We start from the raw sequence: 19,637 nt of genomic DNA on the forward strand, positions 1-19,637 counted from the left end.
CTACTGTCTAGGACCAGAAATCATGTATCCTGCTGAGCTACATGAAGAACACAATGACTACTGTCTAGTACCAGAAATCATGTATCCTGCTGAGCTACATGAATAACACAATGACTACCGTCTAGTACCAGAAATTATGTATCCTGCTGAGTTACATGAAGAACACAATGACTACCATCTAGTACCAGAAATCATGTATCCTGCTGAGCTACATGAAGAGCACAACAACTACTGTCTAGGACCAGAAATCATGTATCCTGCTGAGTTACATGAAGAACACAATGACTACTATCTAGTACTAGAAATCATGTATCCTGCTGAGCTACATGAAGAACACAATGACTACTGTCTAGTACCAGAAATCATGTATCCTGTTGAGTTACATGAAGAACACAATGACTACCATCTAGTACCAGAAATCACGTATCCTGCTGAGCTACATGAAGAACACAATGACTACTGTCTAGTACCAGAAATCATGTATCCTGTTGAGTTACATGAAGAACACAATGACTACCATCTAGTACCAGAAATCAAGTATCCTGCTGAGCTACATGAAGAACACAATGGCTACTGTCTAGGACCAGAAATCACGTATTCTGCTGAGCTACATGAAGAACACAATGACTACCATCTAGTACCAGAAATCATGTATCCTGCTGAGCTACATGAAGAACACAATGACTACTGTCTAGTACCAGAAATCACGTATCCTGTTGAGTTACATGAAGAACACAATGACTACTGTCTAGTACCAGAAATCATGTATTCTGCTGAGCTACATGAAGAACACAATGACTACCATCTAGTACCAGAAATCATGATTGTAGATGTTGCACTGCTAAGTCCATATTCTGAAACACTTAACAAAATCTGGCCCAGTCAATATTAGGATCCAAGAATTTAATCCAAATCTGCTTGATAAGATGTACAATGTATTTCACTATAACAATCTCAAATAGTGGCTACACTTCAGACTTCACAGCATCATGAAATTTAAGCAAGTAACTTGATTAAAATATTGAGCTGATTTCAATATGACCAAACAAGTGGCTCCAATAAATGAATTTTCCAAGCTCTTCAATAATTATGTATTTGGAATAACCATGGAGAACATTATAAAATATACCAATATCATTTATCAGAAGAGCCTGGCCATGTCAGTGAGATTCCATTGGGGAATAAAGATAAATGACCTTGTTGTGGTCAAAATCATCCCTTCTGTGAATGTGTATAGATCATGAAATAGCATCCCTTGTTTGTCAGATGGGCTAACTTCTTATCTTCAAGAGAAAGAAGTTCATGATTCATCAGAGCTATTGCAGTCTGTGCCTCTCATTTCTTAATTATCTACAAAATCAAAACTGATTGAGGATGGGTATATGCCTACGATAAATCGCAGCTGATAAAAAGAGTAGGTATGGCCCTGAGGATGGGGAAAAATGAAATAGAAACGCCAGCATTGGACAGACGGCTCTGTATGAAATAATTGCCAGTTGTCCTTTCTTGATAACGAGTTGGCCAGGAAAAACAGCTGACCAAGAATGCACAGAGGACATGAATATTACCTGATATTAGGAGTACCCATTAAAGTATTCCCCTACTGTAAGGCAAAGGTCTGGTGATTGCTCGCCTTTTGAAGAGGCACTTCACCACAAATGAATCATCCCTCACTATCAGAACCCTATTTCCATGTTCTATGACTTTCACTTCCAAGATATTGTTATGAACAGCCTTCTTCTAATAAATCTGACCATCACAGGTCCTGTAGTAAATTGGCATTGTAATGGGTTGACCATCACAGGTCCTATAGTAAATTGGCATTGTAATGGGTTGACCATCACAGGTCCTGTAGTAAATTGGCATTGTAATGGGTTGACCATCACAGGTCCTGTAGTAAATTGGCATTGTAATGGGTTGAGAAGACTGTAAGAAACTTTTATTCTTTCTCAAATGTATGAGATATACTTTTAATGCATTGGGAAAAAGATGCAGCATTAATGTGTTCCATATTGTTTACAAAAATGTTTAGAAGCAATAAAATCAGTATTCTCTCACTGGTTATCCATCCTCAAATGCAAATGAGTGAAGTTATCCTACTGTAAGAGTGTGTGTGTGTGTGTGTGATTTGGATTTTTAACATAGCTTTTTAAAAAAAATTCAGTCATATCGCCATGGTGTCTGCAGTGTGTCAGTTTATAGTGATGTATAGCACTGAGGCATCATGCCGCAGACATGTAGCATGATGTCCCACCCAGTCACATTATTCTGACACCAGGCCGACCAGTCCTACACTAACCTCTTAATGCTGAGTGCCAAGCGAGTCAGCTGTTAGTACCATTTTTGTAAGTCTTTGGTATGACTCGAACCCACCACCTCCCGCATCTGAGGCAGACGCTCTAACCACGAGGCCAGTGGAGCAGTTTATCCTAATGTAATGGGATCAGGTATTGTGTTTGACAGAGAAATTATCACAATGACCTTAATATATGATGTGGTCAATGCATGAACTGTTAGACATGATTAACGACTCCAAAATAATAGAAATTTTGAGCCTATGCCAATGTGGACTCAACAAAAATTGCATTTTAGCAAACCTATAAATTGTATGCAGCTTATTGGCTAAAATTAAATAAAAAAACTTTATCCCAAAGTGACACACCACTCTCTTGTTATAATGTACTTTATTATAGTAACGTTTTGGACTATAATAATGAGGGAAAGCTATACATCCTGCTTCTGCCATCACCACAGGAAAAGTGATACCTACTCATGGATGGTCCTGGCTTTTAAAAACTTGTCGCCAACAAAATCACCAACCTCAATATTTTGTTGCCAATTTTTTTTTAAAATGTCACCAGAAAGAAGTGGTGAATATTTTTTTAAGCTTATTAATGTAATAGGCAATGAAAATTGAAAAAGATGGCACGGTTATTACTTTACTGACAACAAGCAATACAGCCATAATATTACAAAATCAATCATTACTCAGAGATCTCGGAAACGCTTTATTACGCGCATTTGGATGCCAATTTTTGATCTGGGACGCAGAATATCACTGAGGCGGGAGTCCATCATATGCATGTAATAGGTGTACATATATGCTGCCTATATTAGAGTACATCAAAAAGAACATAATTCCGAGGTCATGTGCACTGCTTATTCCCCTATGCTCAGAAATTAACACAATAATAAAATACAAATTTGTTTATCTGATGTACTCTTATAAATGACCACATGTACATCTCTGGGTTTTTCTGCTCCTGAATTCAATCACAATACATTGTCAAACCCAGCCACCAGTCAAAGCCTTTGAACCTGCCGCCCAGCTATTGTATCATGTTCTTTTGACGTACTCTTATAATGGCAACGTGTACATCAATGGGTCTTTCAGCCATTAAATTATGTCATTGCAAATATCAGTACAGCTAATTAATCAACACATTTTCCCACTAAGCAGGTGGCTGAAGCAGGACAGGCAAGTCTTTAAATTTTGCCGCCCATCTATAACATGTATACGGAGGACCCCCACCTAAATGATTTTCAGCATCCAAGATAAAATACTGGCGTCCAAATATGCGTGATTAAGCGTTTCTGAGACCTCTGTCGGGGCTTCCTTTCGTGGCCCCCTTGAATGTCTCCACTTCAAATCCATTATTGTATGTACAAATGAAGGACCAAAAAGGAAAAAAACATGACAGATGGTATATTTTGTTGCCAAGAGGAAAAAAATTGCAATTTGCAAGACTGGCGAAGCCCAGGACAATTCCTGCCTACTATACATGACTTGCCATTCCCGTGTGATAAAGTAATCATAATAAAATAAAAAAGTTGACAAAATAAATCTGTAAAACTTCTAGCATTTACAAACCTCAGTCTTCCATTCTTGTTCATCTGCTTCTGTTCCCCAATCCTTATAACCATGTGCAGTAACAGAAGTACTTGCAGTAGAAGCAACAGTAGTATTGGTACTTGGTAATTTCAAAAGCTGCTTTAATTCTGCCTCAATCTGTGCTGTACAATCAGCCATTCTTCTGTTTTAAAATCTGAAAAAAATTGGGAGGAATAATTTGTGTTGCCTGTTGCCTGAATCGCATCTGCAGTTCTTAAAACAGAGTATCAACACTCTGGTCTATGTATGACAATAGTCTCTATTAGAATGTAAGGTTCTGCATGTTCTTAAAACACAGTGTATCAACACTCTAGTCCATGTATGACAATAGTCTCTATCAGAATGTAAGGTTCTGCATGTTCTTAAAACACAGTGTATCAACACTCTAGTCTATGTATGACAACAGTCTCTATCAGAATGTAAGGTTCTGCATGTTCTTAAAACACAGTGTATCAACACTCTAGTCCATCTATGACAATAGTCTCTACCAGAATGTAAGGTTCTGCATGTTCTTAAAACACAGTGTATCAACACTCTAGTCCATGTATGACAATAGTCTCTACCAGAATGTAAGGTTCTGCATGTTCTTAAAACACAGTGTATCAACACTCTAGTCTATGTATGACAATAGTCTCTATCAGAATGTAAGGTTCTGCATGTTCTTAAAACACAGTGTATCAACACTCTAGTCTATGTATGACAATAGTCTCTATCAGAATGTAAGGTTCTGCATGTTCTTAAAACACAGTGTATCAACACTCTAGTCTATGTATGACAATAGTCTCTATCAGAATGTAAGGTTCTGCATGTTCTTAAAACACAGTGTATCAACACTCTAGTCTATGTATGACAATAGTCTCTATCAGAATGTAAGGTTCTGCATGTTCTTAAAACACAGTGTATCAACACTCTAGTCTATGTATGACAATAGTCTCTATCAGAATGTAAGGTTCTGCATGTTCTTAAAACACAGTGTATCAACACTCTAGTCCATGTATGACAATAGTCTCTATCAGAATGTAAGGTTCTGCATGTTCTTAAAACACAGTGTATCAACACTAGTCTATGTATGACAATAGTCTATATCAGAATGTATGGTTCTGCATGTTTTTAAAACACAGTGTATCAACACTCTAGTCTATGTATGACAATAGTCTCTATCAGAATGTAAGGTTCTGCATGTTCTTAAAACACAGTGTATCAACACTCTAGTCTATGTATGACAATAGTCTCTGCCAGAATGTAAGGTTCTGCATTTCTTAAAACACAGTGTATCAACACTCTAGTTGTTGTTGTTGTGGGGTTTAACGCCATTTTTCAGCACGATAGGCTATACATGGCGGCCAGTATTAATGGTGGAGAAAGAACCCTGAAAACCCCGGAAAGAACCACCGACCCACGAGAAGCTACTGGCAAGCTTTCTCACATGCCCACATTGGCTGAATCTTAGACTCGAACCGCCGCAGACAGAGGTGAGATGGCAGTGATCCGTAATGAAGAGCGCTTTAGACCACTCGGCCACTCGGGGCCCCCAACAGTCTAGTCTATGTATGACAATAGTCTCTATCAGAATGTAAGGTTCTGCATGTTCAGCCTGTGCTCCACTGTAGGGTCAAGACTTTTAGGATCCCAGATATCTACTCTTACATGTACCTATAGGTGAAGATTTTTTTTTAGTACTTATCACACCCTATGTTATTTTTTTGGTGGGCTTAACTGCCTGCATTTATTCTACTTTTTCAAATTTATACAATACAAACATGATGACTATTGGACTGTATATGTTAATAAATAAATATCATAATTTTCCTATGTGTAACATTATATCATATGCAAGGAAAGGAATAATAACCATAGCATCTGAACACATTTCAAATTCATTCTACTACTGTACCAGCCAATGTGGGCATGTGAGAAAGCCTGCCAGTAGCTTCTCGTGGGTCGGTGGTTCTTTCCGGGGTTTTCCGGGTTCTTCCTCCACCATTAATACTGGCCGCCATGTATAGCCTATCGTGCTGAAAAATGGCGTTAAACCCCACAACAACAACAACAACAACAACTACTGTACCAGTATTCTACAGTATATAAAAAAAATCAGCATTTAGTGTCATGCTATAAATAGAATCTTACAGTTGTGCTCATTTTAAATTACATTTTCAAACCTGTTGAAAATTTGAAGCAAGATCCTCTAGTGCTCATTGCAAGTTTTAAAATACTTGTGGGTTTTATAGTTCCCAAGGTGTAATCAGAACTAAACGTAATGGATGAGTTTGAAGAAAAAACAGACTGACAAAGAGATGAAGAGATTTATGCCTATTTACAAATAAAATGCAACAAGGATTATATAACTTTCATGGCAAACAGGTATGAATATAGTGGTGAAATAATACACCTGTGCCACATACAGATTTGATTCACAATACATAGCCAATGATAATTTACATTATCGATACATATATACATGATTCTTCAATATCTAGGTCTGTCAGTGGTAGCTCGTACCCTTTTCCATGTTTCAACATATTGACTGAATTTCGATTACAAAGTCTTATCATCTATTTATACACCATTCTCAACTATAACAAGAAAACAAAAATACTTTTAAAAAAGTGATCCTAATTCAACCGTTTAAGTCATTTCAGTCTGCCCTATTTGATCATATGCATGGCTCATCTTGGCCACTCTCTTTATTTTGCAGTGTTTTAAAAACATCTTATTACCGATTTCATGTCTTCAATTGGAAGACATTATGGTGTTATCTTCAAAACAGATGAAATAGTACATTCTCTTTGCACCAAGAAAATCTCATATAGAACAAGTATGGGGATGAATATCAATGATACTTCCTGCATGTGCAAAACAACTGATGTGGCCACACGCACTTGTTTTTATTACTGAAGATGGAAAACTAATGACAATATCTACTATGCATAAAGAGAAATTACAAGGTGACCAACTCATGTGGTTTGAAATCTGCCTCTCTCTTACCAGTTCTGTGCTAATTTGATTTATCCATTGCATTCAGTCACTGATTAAATATCTCAGCATAAAAAAGACTTTAAAATTTTGTTTCTCATGTACACTTTTGCATTCAGTTTCTCTGTGCTTTGCCAATATTATGGTGTGTCATGCGGTTAATAAATTACATTAGTTTGTTTCAGTCCAGGGTAATGTTGTTATTGTTGTTATAGGGTTTAACGCCATTTTTCAGCACAAGATAGGCTATACATGGCGGCCAGTATTAATGGTGGAGGAAGAACCCGGGAAAACCCCGGAAAGAATCACTGACCCATGAGAAGCTACTGGCAAGCTTTCTCACATATCCACACTGGCCGAGCCCGAGACTTGAACCTACGCAGACAGAGGTGAGATGGCAGTGATCCTTGACGGAGAGCGCTTTAGACCACTCGGCCACTCGGGGCCCCTTCAGTCCAGGGTAAACAATAACCACCAATCAGAATTCAGAGTAACATATTTCACTGTATGACACCCTAAAGTGTAGCCATCAAAATAAACCCAAATAGACAAGATACAAAACAACAGAGTAATTCTGCATAAAAGTAGTTATTAAATGATGAGTAAAGTATCTCATGGGGAACATATCTTGACTGTCCTTCAAGCTGAATATACAGTTGGGATAAGATAATAAGCATGGAATCATTTAGGGGGGAGGAGACATTATGAACCATGTCACCTTGTGTTAAGAGAAGGCTAGTGAGTGTTGTCAACAGATTTTTCATTTTTACGAACAAAATGAGTAATTGTGCCAATGACACCTGTCTCACATGAATTCTCAATGTAAAGAATAAAAAGGAAAATAATTCTTCATGACTGCTGAATGTTAAAATTACTTGTAGTGTATCATTCTATATCAATTCTTTACCTCTTGTATTGATATGTGTATCAGTACGGATAAATTGATATGTCACTGAACTGTTTCACCCCTATACTACTGTATCCCATAATTTGAACAAGTACTAGAGAAAAGACTTTCTAAGACTTTTTAAAAGAAACCATTTTAAAAATAAAAATTTAAACCAAGGCTACTGAGCAAAATTGAAATCTTCTATTATCTACGTGGTCCATGTGATCTTACATTCCTCCTAACTAACTGAAGGACATTTCAAAGTAGAAATAACTTCTTGCACAGATGTGTTAAATATGTATTGTTTAGTTTGCAACAATGTCACAAATATAAGACCTATGACAATGCAATTTCAAGTGTGAGCATTCAAGTTGAAGACTTTTGTAAACATGGAACCTGGTTCAGATTTCTCTGGTTACTCAGAATATTACTGCAGTTACCCCAAACACCAATGTAATCAAAGTTATTTAACAATCTTTGTCATATGTATGTATGTATGTATGCATGTCTGAGTATATATATATATATATATATATATATATATATATATATATATATATATATATATATATATATATATATGCATGCTGCTTTAGTCAAAGTACTTTCTACTTTCTTCATGCTTTTGTCAAAGTTAATTTTCAACAGTCAAATGAGACGAACTAAAAACATAAAAGAAAACAATGAATTGACTAAACTTTACATCAGAGTGTGAGGGACACAAATGTTCAATTAATACCAGGACTTTCAGACCATCCCTCAGTCACAGCACTAATGTAAAACTTAGTCCTTAGTCCCATGGTCAAATAATGGAATGGGCATATCACAGGATGAATTGTCCAAGCTTCATAACGATAAATCCAATGCATGAATATTATAATATCTGTTAAGAGGTTAATGTTGTTGCTGTTGTTATAGGGTTTAATAAAATTTTTCAGCACAAGATAGGTTATACATGGTGGCCAGTATTAATGGCAAAGGAAGAACCCCGGAAAACCCCATAAAGAACCACCAACTCACAAGAAGCTACTGGCAAGCTTTCTCATATACCCACATTGGCCAAGCCCAAGATACAAACCCACGCAGACAGAAGGTAAGATGGCAATGATCCATAATGGTGAGCGCTTTAGACCACTTGGCCACTCAGGGGCCACAAGAGGTTAATGAATTATAAAGAAAGGAAAAGCAAGGTCAAATGGCAAGCATGCATATCACTTAATGGAATGTCTTAGCTTCATGTTTCATTCCAAGTAAAGGATCAAGGATCAATGATCAATTAATTATTCATTTTGGAAATCTAGAAAGTCCCACTGTAACACTTGCTGAAAAACTTATATAAAAATCCCAATAAATTTCAGTCATTTTTATGAACAGTTGTTGTTGTTGTGGGATTTAATGCCATTTTTCAGCACACAATAGGCCATGCATGGCGGCCAGTATTAATGGTGGAGGAAAAACTCCGGAAAGAACCACCGACCCACGAGAAGCTACTGGCAAGCTTTCTCACATTCCCACATTGGCTGAATCCTATACTCGAACCCACGCAGACAGAGGTGAGATGGCAGTGATCCATAACAGACAGTGCTTTAGGCCACTCGGGGCCAATCTTTCGTGAACAGAAAGATATCAGAATGCAAAGTTAAACATATTTTTTATACCCCCATCCAAAAACATATGTTTTTAATATCTGTATATTATTTAGCCATATTTCAACGCTCTGAGGAAACATTTGGTTTTTTTTTAAACCCATGATACCAGGTTCTCAATAGATTTAAAAAGGGTCTTAACATAAGTAATAGAAAAGAGTGAGAAGCAACAAGCATTGAAAAATTCAACAAATAATTGATTTACCTAGAATAAAAAGTTAAGTATAAAAAAGTAGGAACTTATGGTGTTGCAAATTAAACTTAAAATATTCCAAGAATTACAGACATAAGTCCTAATGATTAAAGTTCTGAAAAAAACTTTCAGAAAATCCTAATGAAATCCAATTCTGGAAGTATTAATGTACCTGTGCTGGCCTATGTAGTAGTGATGTTCCAGCAGTCTTTTGTTGAATCTCAATAATATAATCCAAGGATGTATCCTTACTTGTCTCTATGTTCAAGAATTTTATTTTGGAAGACAATTTGTATTTCAGGTGAAGAAATAATCTGAATAAATAAAATTCCAGCAAAAATTAGCTATTGGACACAACAACAATGTAACTGATTCTGCAAAGTTCTTAAAGCACAAATGAGTCATTTCTAGAAAAACAAGATGGCAAGGTCCTCTACTTGAGATCTGGTCACAATTAGCATTTTATATTAAAAAAAAATCGCTATTACCTAATGGAAAATAACCTTCTAGAAGGCTCCTAATGATTACAAGGTAAACAAATCTTAGTTATAATTAGAAGTCTCCTACCAAAATTATATATAAACTGTAGTAAACAAAAGATAGACCTGGCATTTCATGGTTAATTTCCAAAGTTCCTGACTCAGATGGAGATAAATATGTTGTTTGCGAAATCAAAATCAATGATTAAGATCAGGTAGAAAATGAACTTAATTTTTGACAATTCCAAAATACAACTATTTACAGCTTATAATGAAATAAAATATAAGAAAACATTTTTTTTGAAACTAACAAAAAATAATGCAAGTTAAACATAGATTACAAACTCAAGAGTCATTTGATTCTGAGTCCTTATCTTGTAGCTGGGATTGTTATTCATGGCACAAACTGATGCTAAAGATTTTCTGTCTCATGTTAAAGAAAAACACCTGTAAAGTATTTTGTAAATGATGTTTAAGATTTTAACAACTCCATCTGCTCAAAATTGTTCCTAACGTTGTTTCTTATGTAGCCTGAAGGTTGGAATGATCATCACAGGCAGGTCATTTCTAAGACTGAGACAGGAAATAAAAATATACTTCATGAGCAATAGTGATTAATTATTATGAGCTAATGTAAGACAATTCAACGAAGAAGGATTATGTGAAAATCTTGTAGTTCATTAACAAGATTTTTAAAGTAAAATCCACAAACACTTCTATTTTCATTCACAAAATCACTCGATGGTGACTCCTACTGACATTGTGATTATTAACTTTTACACTTAAGAGGCTCTCAGCAGTTTCTGGTATAAATTTCCCATTGAATAAAGTCTTAATTTTGAGAACAACGGAGATGTCTTCTCTAAGCCAAGTTCATCGTAAGCGGAAAGTTTCAGAATTGGACATGAAAAAATTTATATTTCAGTGTGTGGGTTTTTTTATATATAATATTGGGAGAAAGATATTGCTTCAGCATTTTGACATAAACTAAAACATTCATTAACTTTCATTAAATATTTCTCTATAATCATTGTAAGCAATGCAAGTATAATTCAACAATACAAAAAAATCAAAGGTCATCCAATTTTTGTTAAAAGACATGAAAGAACTCACAAACCATTTTTGTTCCCTTTATTACTTAACACGTCATATAGCATTCTGCAATTTGGTCTTAAACTCTCCATCATACAACAGTAAGGAATCAATGTGCATTATATCCTTATTACCAAATATCATTGCACAAGTATTAATTTGCAGTCTAGAGGCAACTAGTTCCCACTGGTTACTATTATATTTTTATTTATCATGTGCAGTACATATCCTGCCATTTAACAGCACTATCATCACCAAGCCTGCAGTCCACCAGGGAACTATGTCAGTGGGCAGTTGTTTACTATGTGTGACATGGCCTGCAGAGCTCCATAGCTACAGGAAGAGACAGTGGCCTGGCCCCATTGTATAAGGTTGACTGCAGAACATCCATCCTGTTCGCAAACAGTTCAGCATGGTCCACAGATGTTGTGGAAGGTTGAAGCCTGGAGCTACAAGGGAGTCATTTACAACCTCTGTTGAATACAACTCATCACTCCATGCCATGTCGAAATAGTTGTCACATCCTCTGGCAACGGTCCTAACCAGATTGGATGTCGCAAAGCCAAGCGGACTACTAGATGTGATGTCCATGTACAGTGGAAGTTTCTCAATGGTACTGACCTTAGCCAGCAATTTTGTAGAGTTGCTTTCTGGTGATGGAGATGTAGAGGAATGTTGCTGAATACCGAGTAGGACGTAGCGTTCCAAAGATTATCTTGAGTGTCTGAGCACTAGCGCCTGAGGTTGATTGTAATGTTAAAATGGTAGGTGTGGCAGATGCCCTTTAAAATGCCAATATTTGATTCAAAAGTTAATTCATTCATAACTGATTCCCTCCGTTACCATAAACATTAAAGATAATCTCCAAACAACCTAACCTTGACTCAGCTATGCCTACCTAAGCATGGCACCAGTGGCCTGTTGCCTCTGCCCAATCATACTGATTTTGCATAGGGGCCAATAAAGAGTACATTGTAGTCTAGCAAATGTTGATCATTGATCTATACAGTCGATTTGTTATGGAAAGTGTATGATTCTGGAGGATATTATGCCAGAATCAAGGTGTAATAAAGACCAGCCAAATGAACATGTATCATAAAAACACACAGGTTGGTTATAACTGATTACAAAGCTACGTTGAAAAGAAATTGTACTACTTGTTATATGTTATAATAAACTGGTCATCTCTTTTCTTTATCCAGTTTTATATCTGGCCACCACTTTAACAGTCGACAGTGAATCAATAATTTTTGTCTTAAGTTTTTTGATGATATTTAATGTGCAAAGAACAATCAGGATTTAACTGACTTTGGTTAAATTATACTAATATTAAATTTTAATACAATAATTAATATTTAATTTCAGTAAATGCACATGCCAGATCACGTTTACCTACACATTAGTATGATTACACTAGCAACCAGGCATTACACTAGAAGACACGTGTGATCAATATTTAAATTTTCTCAAAATGACAACCTCCTTTCATTGGTACTTTCTCCACTATCTTTTGTAAAAAGCCAACATTATTATATCCAAATGTTTAAAGGTCAACTGTCTATATTTAACATATATATGACATTGGGCCTTTTTGTAAATGTATTTGGCAGAAATAAACTACTACATCATTTCTCAAAATGCATCAAAACTAAATAAAATTTAGAATATATATGCTAACCCATAATGGACAATTTAAACATTTTGGAGATCATTTTAAGAAATAATGATACAATGTGTTAGAATATTTGCAGAAAACCCTCAAATTATGTCTTTCAATTGGTCAACAATGACAGCAAGAACTGTAACTCTTCCACATGGGTATGTAAAAAATGTAAACAATGATAACACGGCATAAATTGGGTAAAAAACAAACAAAACCTTCATTTTATGACAAAGCGGACATTTACACCAAGGATTAGACAAACATGTTTTCATTCATTATACTTAAATGTATTAAAAAATGTGGGTACCATGTTTGGTGTATAATGTATTTTCAAGGTTAGACTTTACAGACATAAAGAGTGATATCAGGGGGCATTGGTAGGCCTATGTAATTTAAAATTTTCATGTTTACTATAGGTGAAATGGAGCTAAAATTTAGATTATTCTGAAGAAAAGAAAAATTACAACATTTATCATGAATGTCAATCTATTCTGAGTACTCTATGCAGATAACACAACATTGTCAGACATCCAAAAAACAAAGCATGAACTCGAAATTTCTTTACAGAATGCCCTAAACAAACTGGAAAACTGGTGCACATGTAATGACATGGTGGTAAATACTGGTAAAACTAAAATATTACTCATCTCAACACAACAAAGAAGGACAAATCTTGATAGTGATGAACTATGTCTGAAATGGAAGGATACAAATCTGCAAATGGTCTGTCATGATAGACTACTTGGTGTTCTGGTAGATAATAACCTATCATGGACTGAACATATCAAACATATCAGTAAAAAAAGTCAATTCAAGTTTATGGCTTCTCAGTAGGATAAGACATTTTCTCCCTGAAAGGCACAACTATTTTATAACAGTTACATACAACCCTATTTGGACTATTGTATTACAGTATGGGGTAATTCAAATGATAAAAACATAGCAAAGCTGGCACATCTTCAAAAAAGAGCATTTGGGCTAATATCAATCCAGAAAGAAAGCAAGGAAAGTTTAGCTGGTAAGTTAAAAATATTACCTATTAAAGACCCAATCTGTTTGAGAAAAGCCAAATTAATGTACAGGATATCTCATAATAGTGCTCCTGAATATTTACAATCACTATTCCAGTATAGGCTATCTGGTAATACTCCCCACCTGTGATCCATGTCTACCAAACAGTATAAAATTCCCAAACCAAATAAGGAGTTATTTAAAAAAAGTTTCCAATACTCTGGAACTCTGCTCTGGAATATTATTTCAGTTGAGATTTGAAATGCCCACTCTATTTCCTTCTTCCAAACCCAATATATCCAGTGGCTTTAAAGATGCAGCTTAAATAAATAAATTCCTTTGTATGAGGGCCTCAAGGGAGATTAGTTTTTAGCTAATTGTGTTACCCTCTTTAAATAAGGTCATTATTATTATTATTATTATAGTACTGACATTATAATAAAAAAAAACGATCAATCTGTAACAGATCATTTTAGATATATATAAAAAATAATCATGTATATTTCCTGAGAATTCAGTGCTAGTTCCTTCTCTTGCACTCTCTCGGATTCTACGATTTAATAGTACTTCAGGAATACTGGCCAAAGCTGGTCAAAATTATTAAGAAAAATTTTGACATCCAAAATTGTCCATATGACTTACATCATCTGTCAAATTGTGGAAGTATTCAATGTACAGTATTTTTCTGTTTATTTTTGGTCATTAATTTAAAAAATATGAAAATTTACCAAAACTATAATATTTTTATTATCAAAATTAAACTCTAAAGTGGGATTTATTACTAAACTGCAATTTCAGATCAGCACATATATGTACAAGAACACTGTAATAAGCAGGGATCGTCCTGGGCTTCGCCAATGTTGCAAATTGCGATTTTTTTTCCTTATTGGCGACAAAAATATCCCATCTGGCGATTTTTTTGGCGACATACTTTTTGGTTATTTAATTTGTACATACAATCATGGATTTGGACTGAATAAATTTAAAGCCAGAACGAAAGGAAGCCATAAACTTGACTAAGCAATGCATTGGAATCAATCTGTTACACAAACGATCCTTTGTTCTTATTGACAACCCTATCTTTACTGTGCATTGTTACATCATAATCTGCTTATGCTGACATCTGGGCTGAGTACCGTATGCTGCGATACAGTCAATCATGCTACCGCGCTATACCTACAACTGACCGACTTCTGAAGACGCGAATAGAACAGATACAATTAATTGTATGGCTAATCCTTCTGTTTTTTTTATACATATACCAATACAATAGTTTTGCTGAACCTTCATAGAAAACTGATAACCTTTGAAGTACCGACTACTGTGTATAAATACAAAGCAAATGGAAAAAATCTCAATCACAATTACATCTGTTGCCAGTGCAGCATTTTACTCATTGATCTTTTCCTTTTGCCATCAGTCCCGTGTTACGGCTGCAGAGACTTAAACTCCGCAACAAGAAATAGCAAAAAAAAAAAAAAAAAAAAAACAGTTTTGCATAATTAATAATAATTATTTATTTCTCAAAATACAGGAGTGAAAGAATCCCTAAATTGGGTGTGAATTTACGCTTATATATACGGTCCAATATTGCCAGGTGTTGACTCGTGTAAGTTTCATGCGTGGGAATGGAGATTCTATTTTTCTTGTCGAGAAAATTTATACAGCATTCAGTGATCATTCTTGGGATTTAGGAAGCAATTCGCTACAAGCTTTGTGAAGCTAGCCATAAAAGGGGGGGGGGAGGCTGCTGAGAGACTACTGGTGTCACCTGTCAGCACTGAGGACCGTGAACGTGGATTCAGTAAGATGAACCTCATAAAAACTGACATCAGAAATAAGCTCTGCATCTCATCTCTCGAGAATTTAATGAGAATCAGCATGTACAGATGTGAAAAATTAGACTTTGAAACTGCATTCAACAAGTGGGCAGCCCTAAAATCGCGACGGATCTTCATGTAACACTTTGTAACATTTTGTTAATGCTTGTTGTAATTAAAGTATTAACTAATCCATCTTTTGTAATTTTCATTGCCTGTTACATTAATTGACTAAATTAACACTTGGAAAAATGTACACTACTTTTTTTGGCAACACTTTTTGAAAATTGGCGACAAAATATTGAGGTTGGCGATTATTTTGGCGACAGCTTTTTAAAAGCCAGGACCATCCCTGAATAAGAGTAAGATATAATTTCAACTTGTGTAACTTATAATTATGGTATTTCATGCAATGAATGGAATATTTCCTCTCACTGGTTAAAATAAAATGATGTCCTGCATTTATTTATAACTTATTTTCAGTTGGCCAGTGAGAAGGCAATGTTCCATTCAGCACATTGTTCTTGCATATTAAGCGGGCAAGATCATGGCCATGTTGAGCAGTAGCAGTAAATGGACTGGCACGCCTGAAAAGTATGAGAGTAAGCCAAACTTCAAATATGCATACAAAGTTGAATGAGCTAATACTATTGCGCTACACGAAACGTAGATTGAAATATCAGTGTTTATTATTAAATAGGTTGCCTGAGAAAGGAGAGAAGTGTCCTCCTTATAGATGTTGTATAGTACATGTATGACAGGTAAATTGTAAGCAACAATATGGGCCCCATGTGTTAAAAATGGTGGACGATGCATTGTTTGAATATACCTGTGAATTTCTCTGAAAAGATATCACAAAGATGAGTTTCTGGAAAGGTAAAATGAAGATGACTTCATTTCCTTTTTTCAGTTTTGCTGAAAACATTTTATTTGTATGTATTCTAAAATTCTGATGAAATCATCCCTGCTAATTACACGTCAACATATTCTACTTCTTAGCAACTACATCACAATAAATAGTGTGCACTCCTGTCCTTCTGTCTATACCTTTACCCTATCACTAATGTAGTACTAACGCGCAAACTGTACATACCACTCAAAGTAGATCTTGCAGTAATATATAAATAAAGAAACAGAAAGTGAAAGTTGTCGGAATCAGGAAGCACCTTCCTGACAAAGGGAGCTGACGCTAAAGTAAGGAAAAGTAAGTTTAAATTTGAAATAAAGCAGAGTATCTTCTTTTATCATGCTAGACATTAATTCCTTATCACCCTCGAACGGTTTTTCAGAAAACCAGTCATATATGACTAATATTATTACCTTGCCTCAAAGTCCAACGTGAAATTACAACTCCATTTGCAAGAAACCGGACTGGTTTTGAGATAGTGGTTAAGTTTTAGCTTAATTTTTGGCAAACCAAAGCAGACACAATGAAGAACATGAATGTAAACAACTATGCGGAAGATTTCTGCAACTAGCCACAAAACAAGTAAATATTTACAGACAGCTTAAAGTATAATTTAAGATTAGCAAAATAGATGGAGTTTTTGATTTTCATTAAATATTCTATTTTGAATTTTAATGTACGCAGAACAAAATGAATGCAAATCCACATGACTCACTTTCTACAGACCTGGACAATTTTTGTTTCACAAACAATTAGATGACTTTAGTTCTTTAGACCTTTTGCAATTAATATATGGCTTATTTCCACAATATATTTTTAATTTAAATTGTAATTTTTAACAAATCTAAAGCCATGCTAATATATAGTGTTATTTTTTAAATTAAAGAGCAATGTTACATAATTTTTCTGAAAACATGTAGGCAAAGCTCTGTACTGGCAACAAGAATCTTGAAATACTATTCAATTCAATTTATGTACAAAGAAATATTCACAAATGAAGTTCATTTATCATAATTCCTTCTGCTTCTACCATAGGTTAAGTTGTTTTATCTATATTGGTATTTGGAAAAAATTATGTAATTTCGATTATATATCTATATGTGTAATATATGAATGAAACTGTAATGGGCGGGCAGACAGACAGACAGACAGATATATAGAAAGATAGATAGATAGATAGATAGATAGATAGATAGATAGATAGATAGATAGATAGATAGATAGATAGATAGATAGATAGATAGACAGACAGATACATAGATAAATGGAGATGGATGGATGGATTCAATGTTGATATCTGTTTCTGTATTAATAATAATAATAATAATGAGGACTTTGTATAGCGCCTAATCTTTAGAAGCTCTAATTGCTTTACAACATTAGACAACACCTATAAGATAAAAAACATATCATGATATGATTACAAAAACAAACACCATGAAATTAGAAAACATAAAAAAACATGCTGAGAATATTTAAGGTAGGAAACATTATTAGGTCTTTAAGTTTGTTCTTGCAGTTGAAATAAGTGAGTTTTGAGAGCACTCTTGAATGGGATCACTGTGTCTTTGTGTCTAAGTTCAGTGGGCAATTCATATCATACAAGAAAAATCTGTAATGAATATGGCTGTATAACAACAGGTATGTTTCACGTTTCAATTGTTAATAACTATAACTGCTTTGAATTTATGCATCTAGCCCCAGTTTCACTAAACTTTCAAACAGAATCCTGAAATTTAAATTTTGCATTATCTTGCTTTTTCTGACAATATTGGGATGTTTGTCAGAGGCAGGTGAAAAACACATGATGGAAATAATACTTTAGCTATTTCTGACAATATTGGGATTTTTGTGAGAGGCAGATGTAAAACACATATAGGAAATAATACTTTAGCTTACAATTTTACATAAGGGAATAACAAAGACTTAGTTTATGATTTACACAACTTGAGATACAGCAAACATAATGTTAGACTGGAATGTCTGTTTAATGTTTTGTGATAAACATTTAATTCCAAATTAGCAATAACAAATATATTAAAAACTAAACTTGAGGACATGCATTTTATATGTATAGTTTAAAAAGGAAATCGCTTTTCAGAAATAATTCAACAATCATAAGATGTGAAATATGAACAGTAAGTAACAAGATTTGGGACCCTATTAGGATTATTAGGTTTCACGTGCTTTATGTTTATAAAATAATATTTGTGCTTGGTTGTTATATTTTCAATAACTTTGATATTCCGCTATTTTTTGGAAAGGAGATTTGGGCATAAATTTTGTATTTCCCTAATGGTTAGCATGATGGGTGAACCAGTCTGAATAATAATGGCTGCGCTCAGCGAGAAGTTGATTAAATAATTCATAATAGAACTTGAACTGTAATGAAATAGTAAAATGTAAAAAAAATGTTTTCTTCCTCAGGTTATTTTCGTGGTTTAACTTGCCCATACTACCAGAGTGGCCTATGTGAAAGACCCTACTGTCATTTTCGACATGTTAAAGAGGAGAGAAAAGGTGAATTTGTCCTAAGACTACTTGCTAACTCGTCAAAATAATCTATCGCCAGAGCCAAGCTAATAGGGCCAAATTATTAGCATACCACATTCATACAAAATCATAATTGTTTAATTTGACATTTATACGAATATGAACACTTAATGCATCCAGAATTTTTCAAAAATGTTTGAAAAAATTATAAGATGTGCCAATTTTAGTAATTTTGTACTCAAGGCATTCCGTAACGAGCATAATAAAGACTTACATTGTTGTACCCAAGACGTTTCAGGCTCGAGTCCATAAATAGGATGGAGTGGCAACATGAACATAGGTGATGATCTGTAGGACAGAAATCCTGGTGTGGATTCAGGGAGCTAGGCCCCAAGAAGTTCAGGACTGCATTTTAAGTTTTTCCATCTAAGTGTAAAAAAAAACATTCTCCAATAAGGATTCTGGTTGTTTAATGCCCTTGCAGTTTTACTCCAGAAATTTTATTTCCACCTTCATTTTTATCCTGGCCATTTGTGCTCAAGATAGTTGATCCCCAGAGATTTTTAAAATGCCAAA

The 19,637-nt window shown here is 34.8% G+C and overlaps 2 protein-coding genes across 2 annotated transcripts in view; one reads left to right on the forward strand and one right to left on the reverse strand.

The window, feature by feature from the left end:
* The window catches only part of LOC149806423 (terminal uridylyltransferase 7-like), a 129,052-nt gene extending 112,002 nt beyond the window's left edge, over nt 1-17,050 (reverse strand). The window contains exons 1-2 of the mRNA XM_089953079.1: nt 16,982-17,050; nt 3,872-4,046 (exon numbers count right to left, since the gene is read on the reverse strand). Coding sequence (XP_089809205.1) covers nt 3,872-4,030 — 159 coding nt within the window. The 5' untranslated portion in view covers nt 4,031-4,046; nt 16,982-17,050. The remainder of the gene's footprint in view (nt 1-3,871; nt 4,047-16,981) is intronic.
* Nucleotides 17,051-18,891: 1,841 nt separating this feature from the next.
* Nucleotides 18,892-19,637, forward strand: part of LOC149806424 (uncharacterized) — a 66,100-nt gene continuing 65,354 nt past the window's right edge. The window contains exon 1 of the mRNA XM_089953092.1: nt 18,892-19,088. Coding sequence (XP_089809218.1) covers nt 18,980-19,088 — 109 coding nt within the window. The 5' untranslated portion in view covers nt 18,892-18,979. The remainder of the gene's footprint in view (nt 19,089-19,637) is intronic.

The sequence above is a fragment of the Sinohyriopsis cumingii genome, chromosome 1 (assembly GCF_028554795.1).
Source record: "Sinohyriopsis cumingii isolate HCF-2022 chromosome 1, ASM2855479v2, whole genome shotgun sequence".
Taxonomy (NCBI): domain Eukaryota; kingdom Metazoa; phylum Mollusca; class Bivalvia; order Unionida; family Unionidae; genus Sinohyriopsis; species Sinohyriopsis cumingii.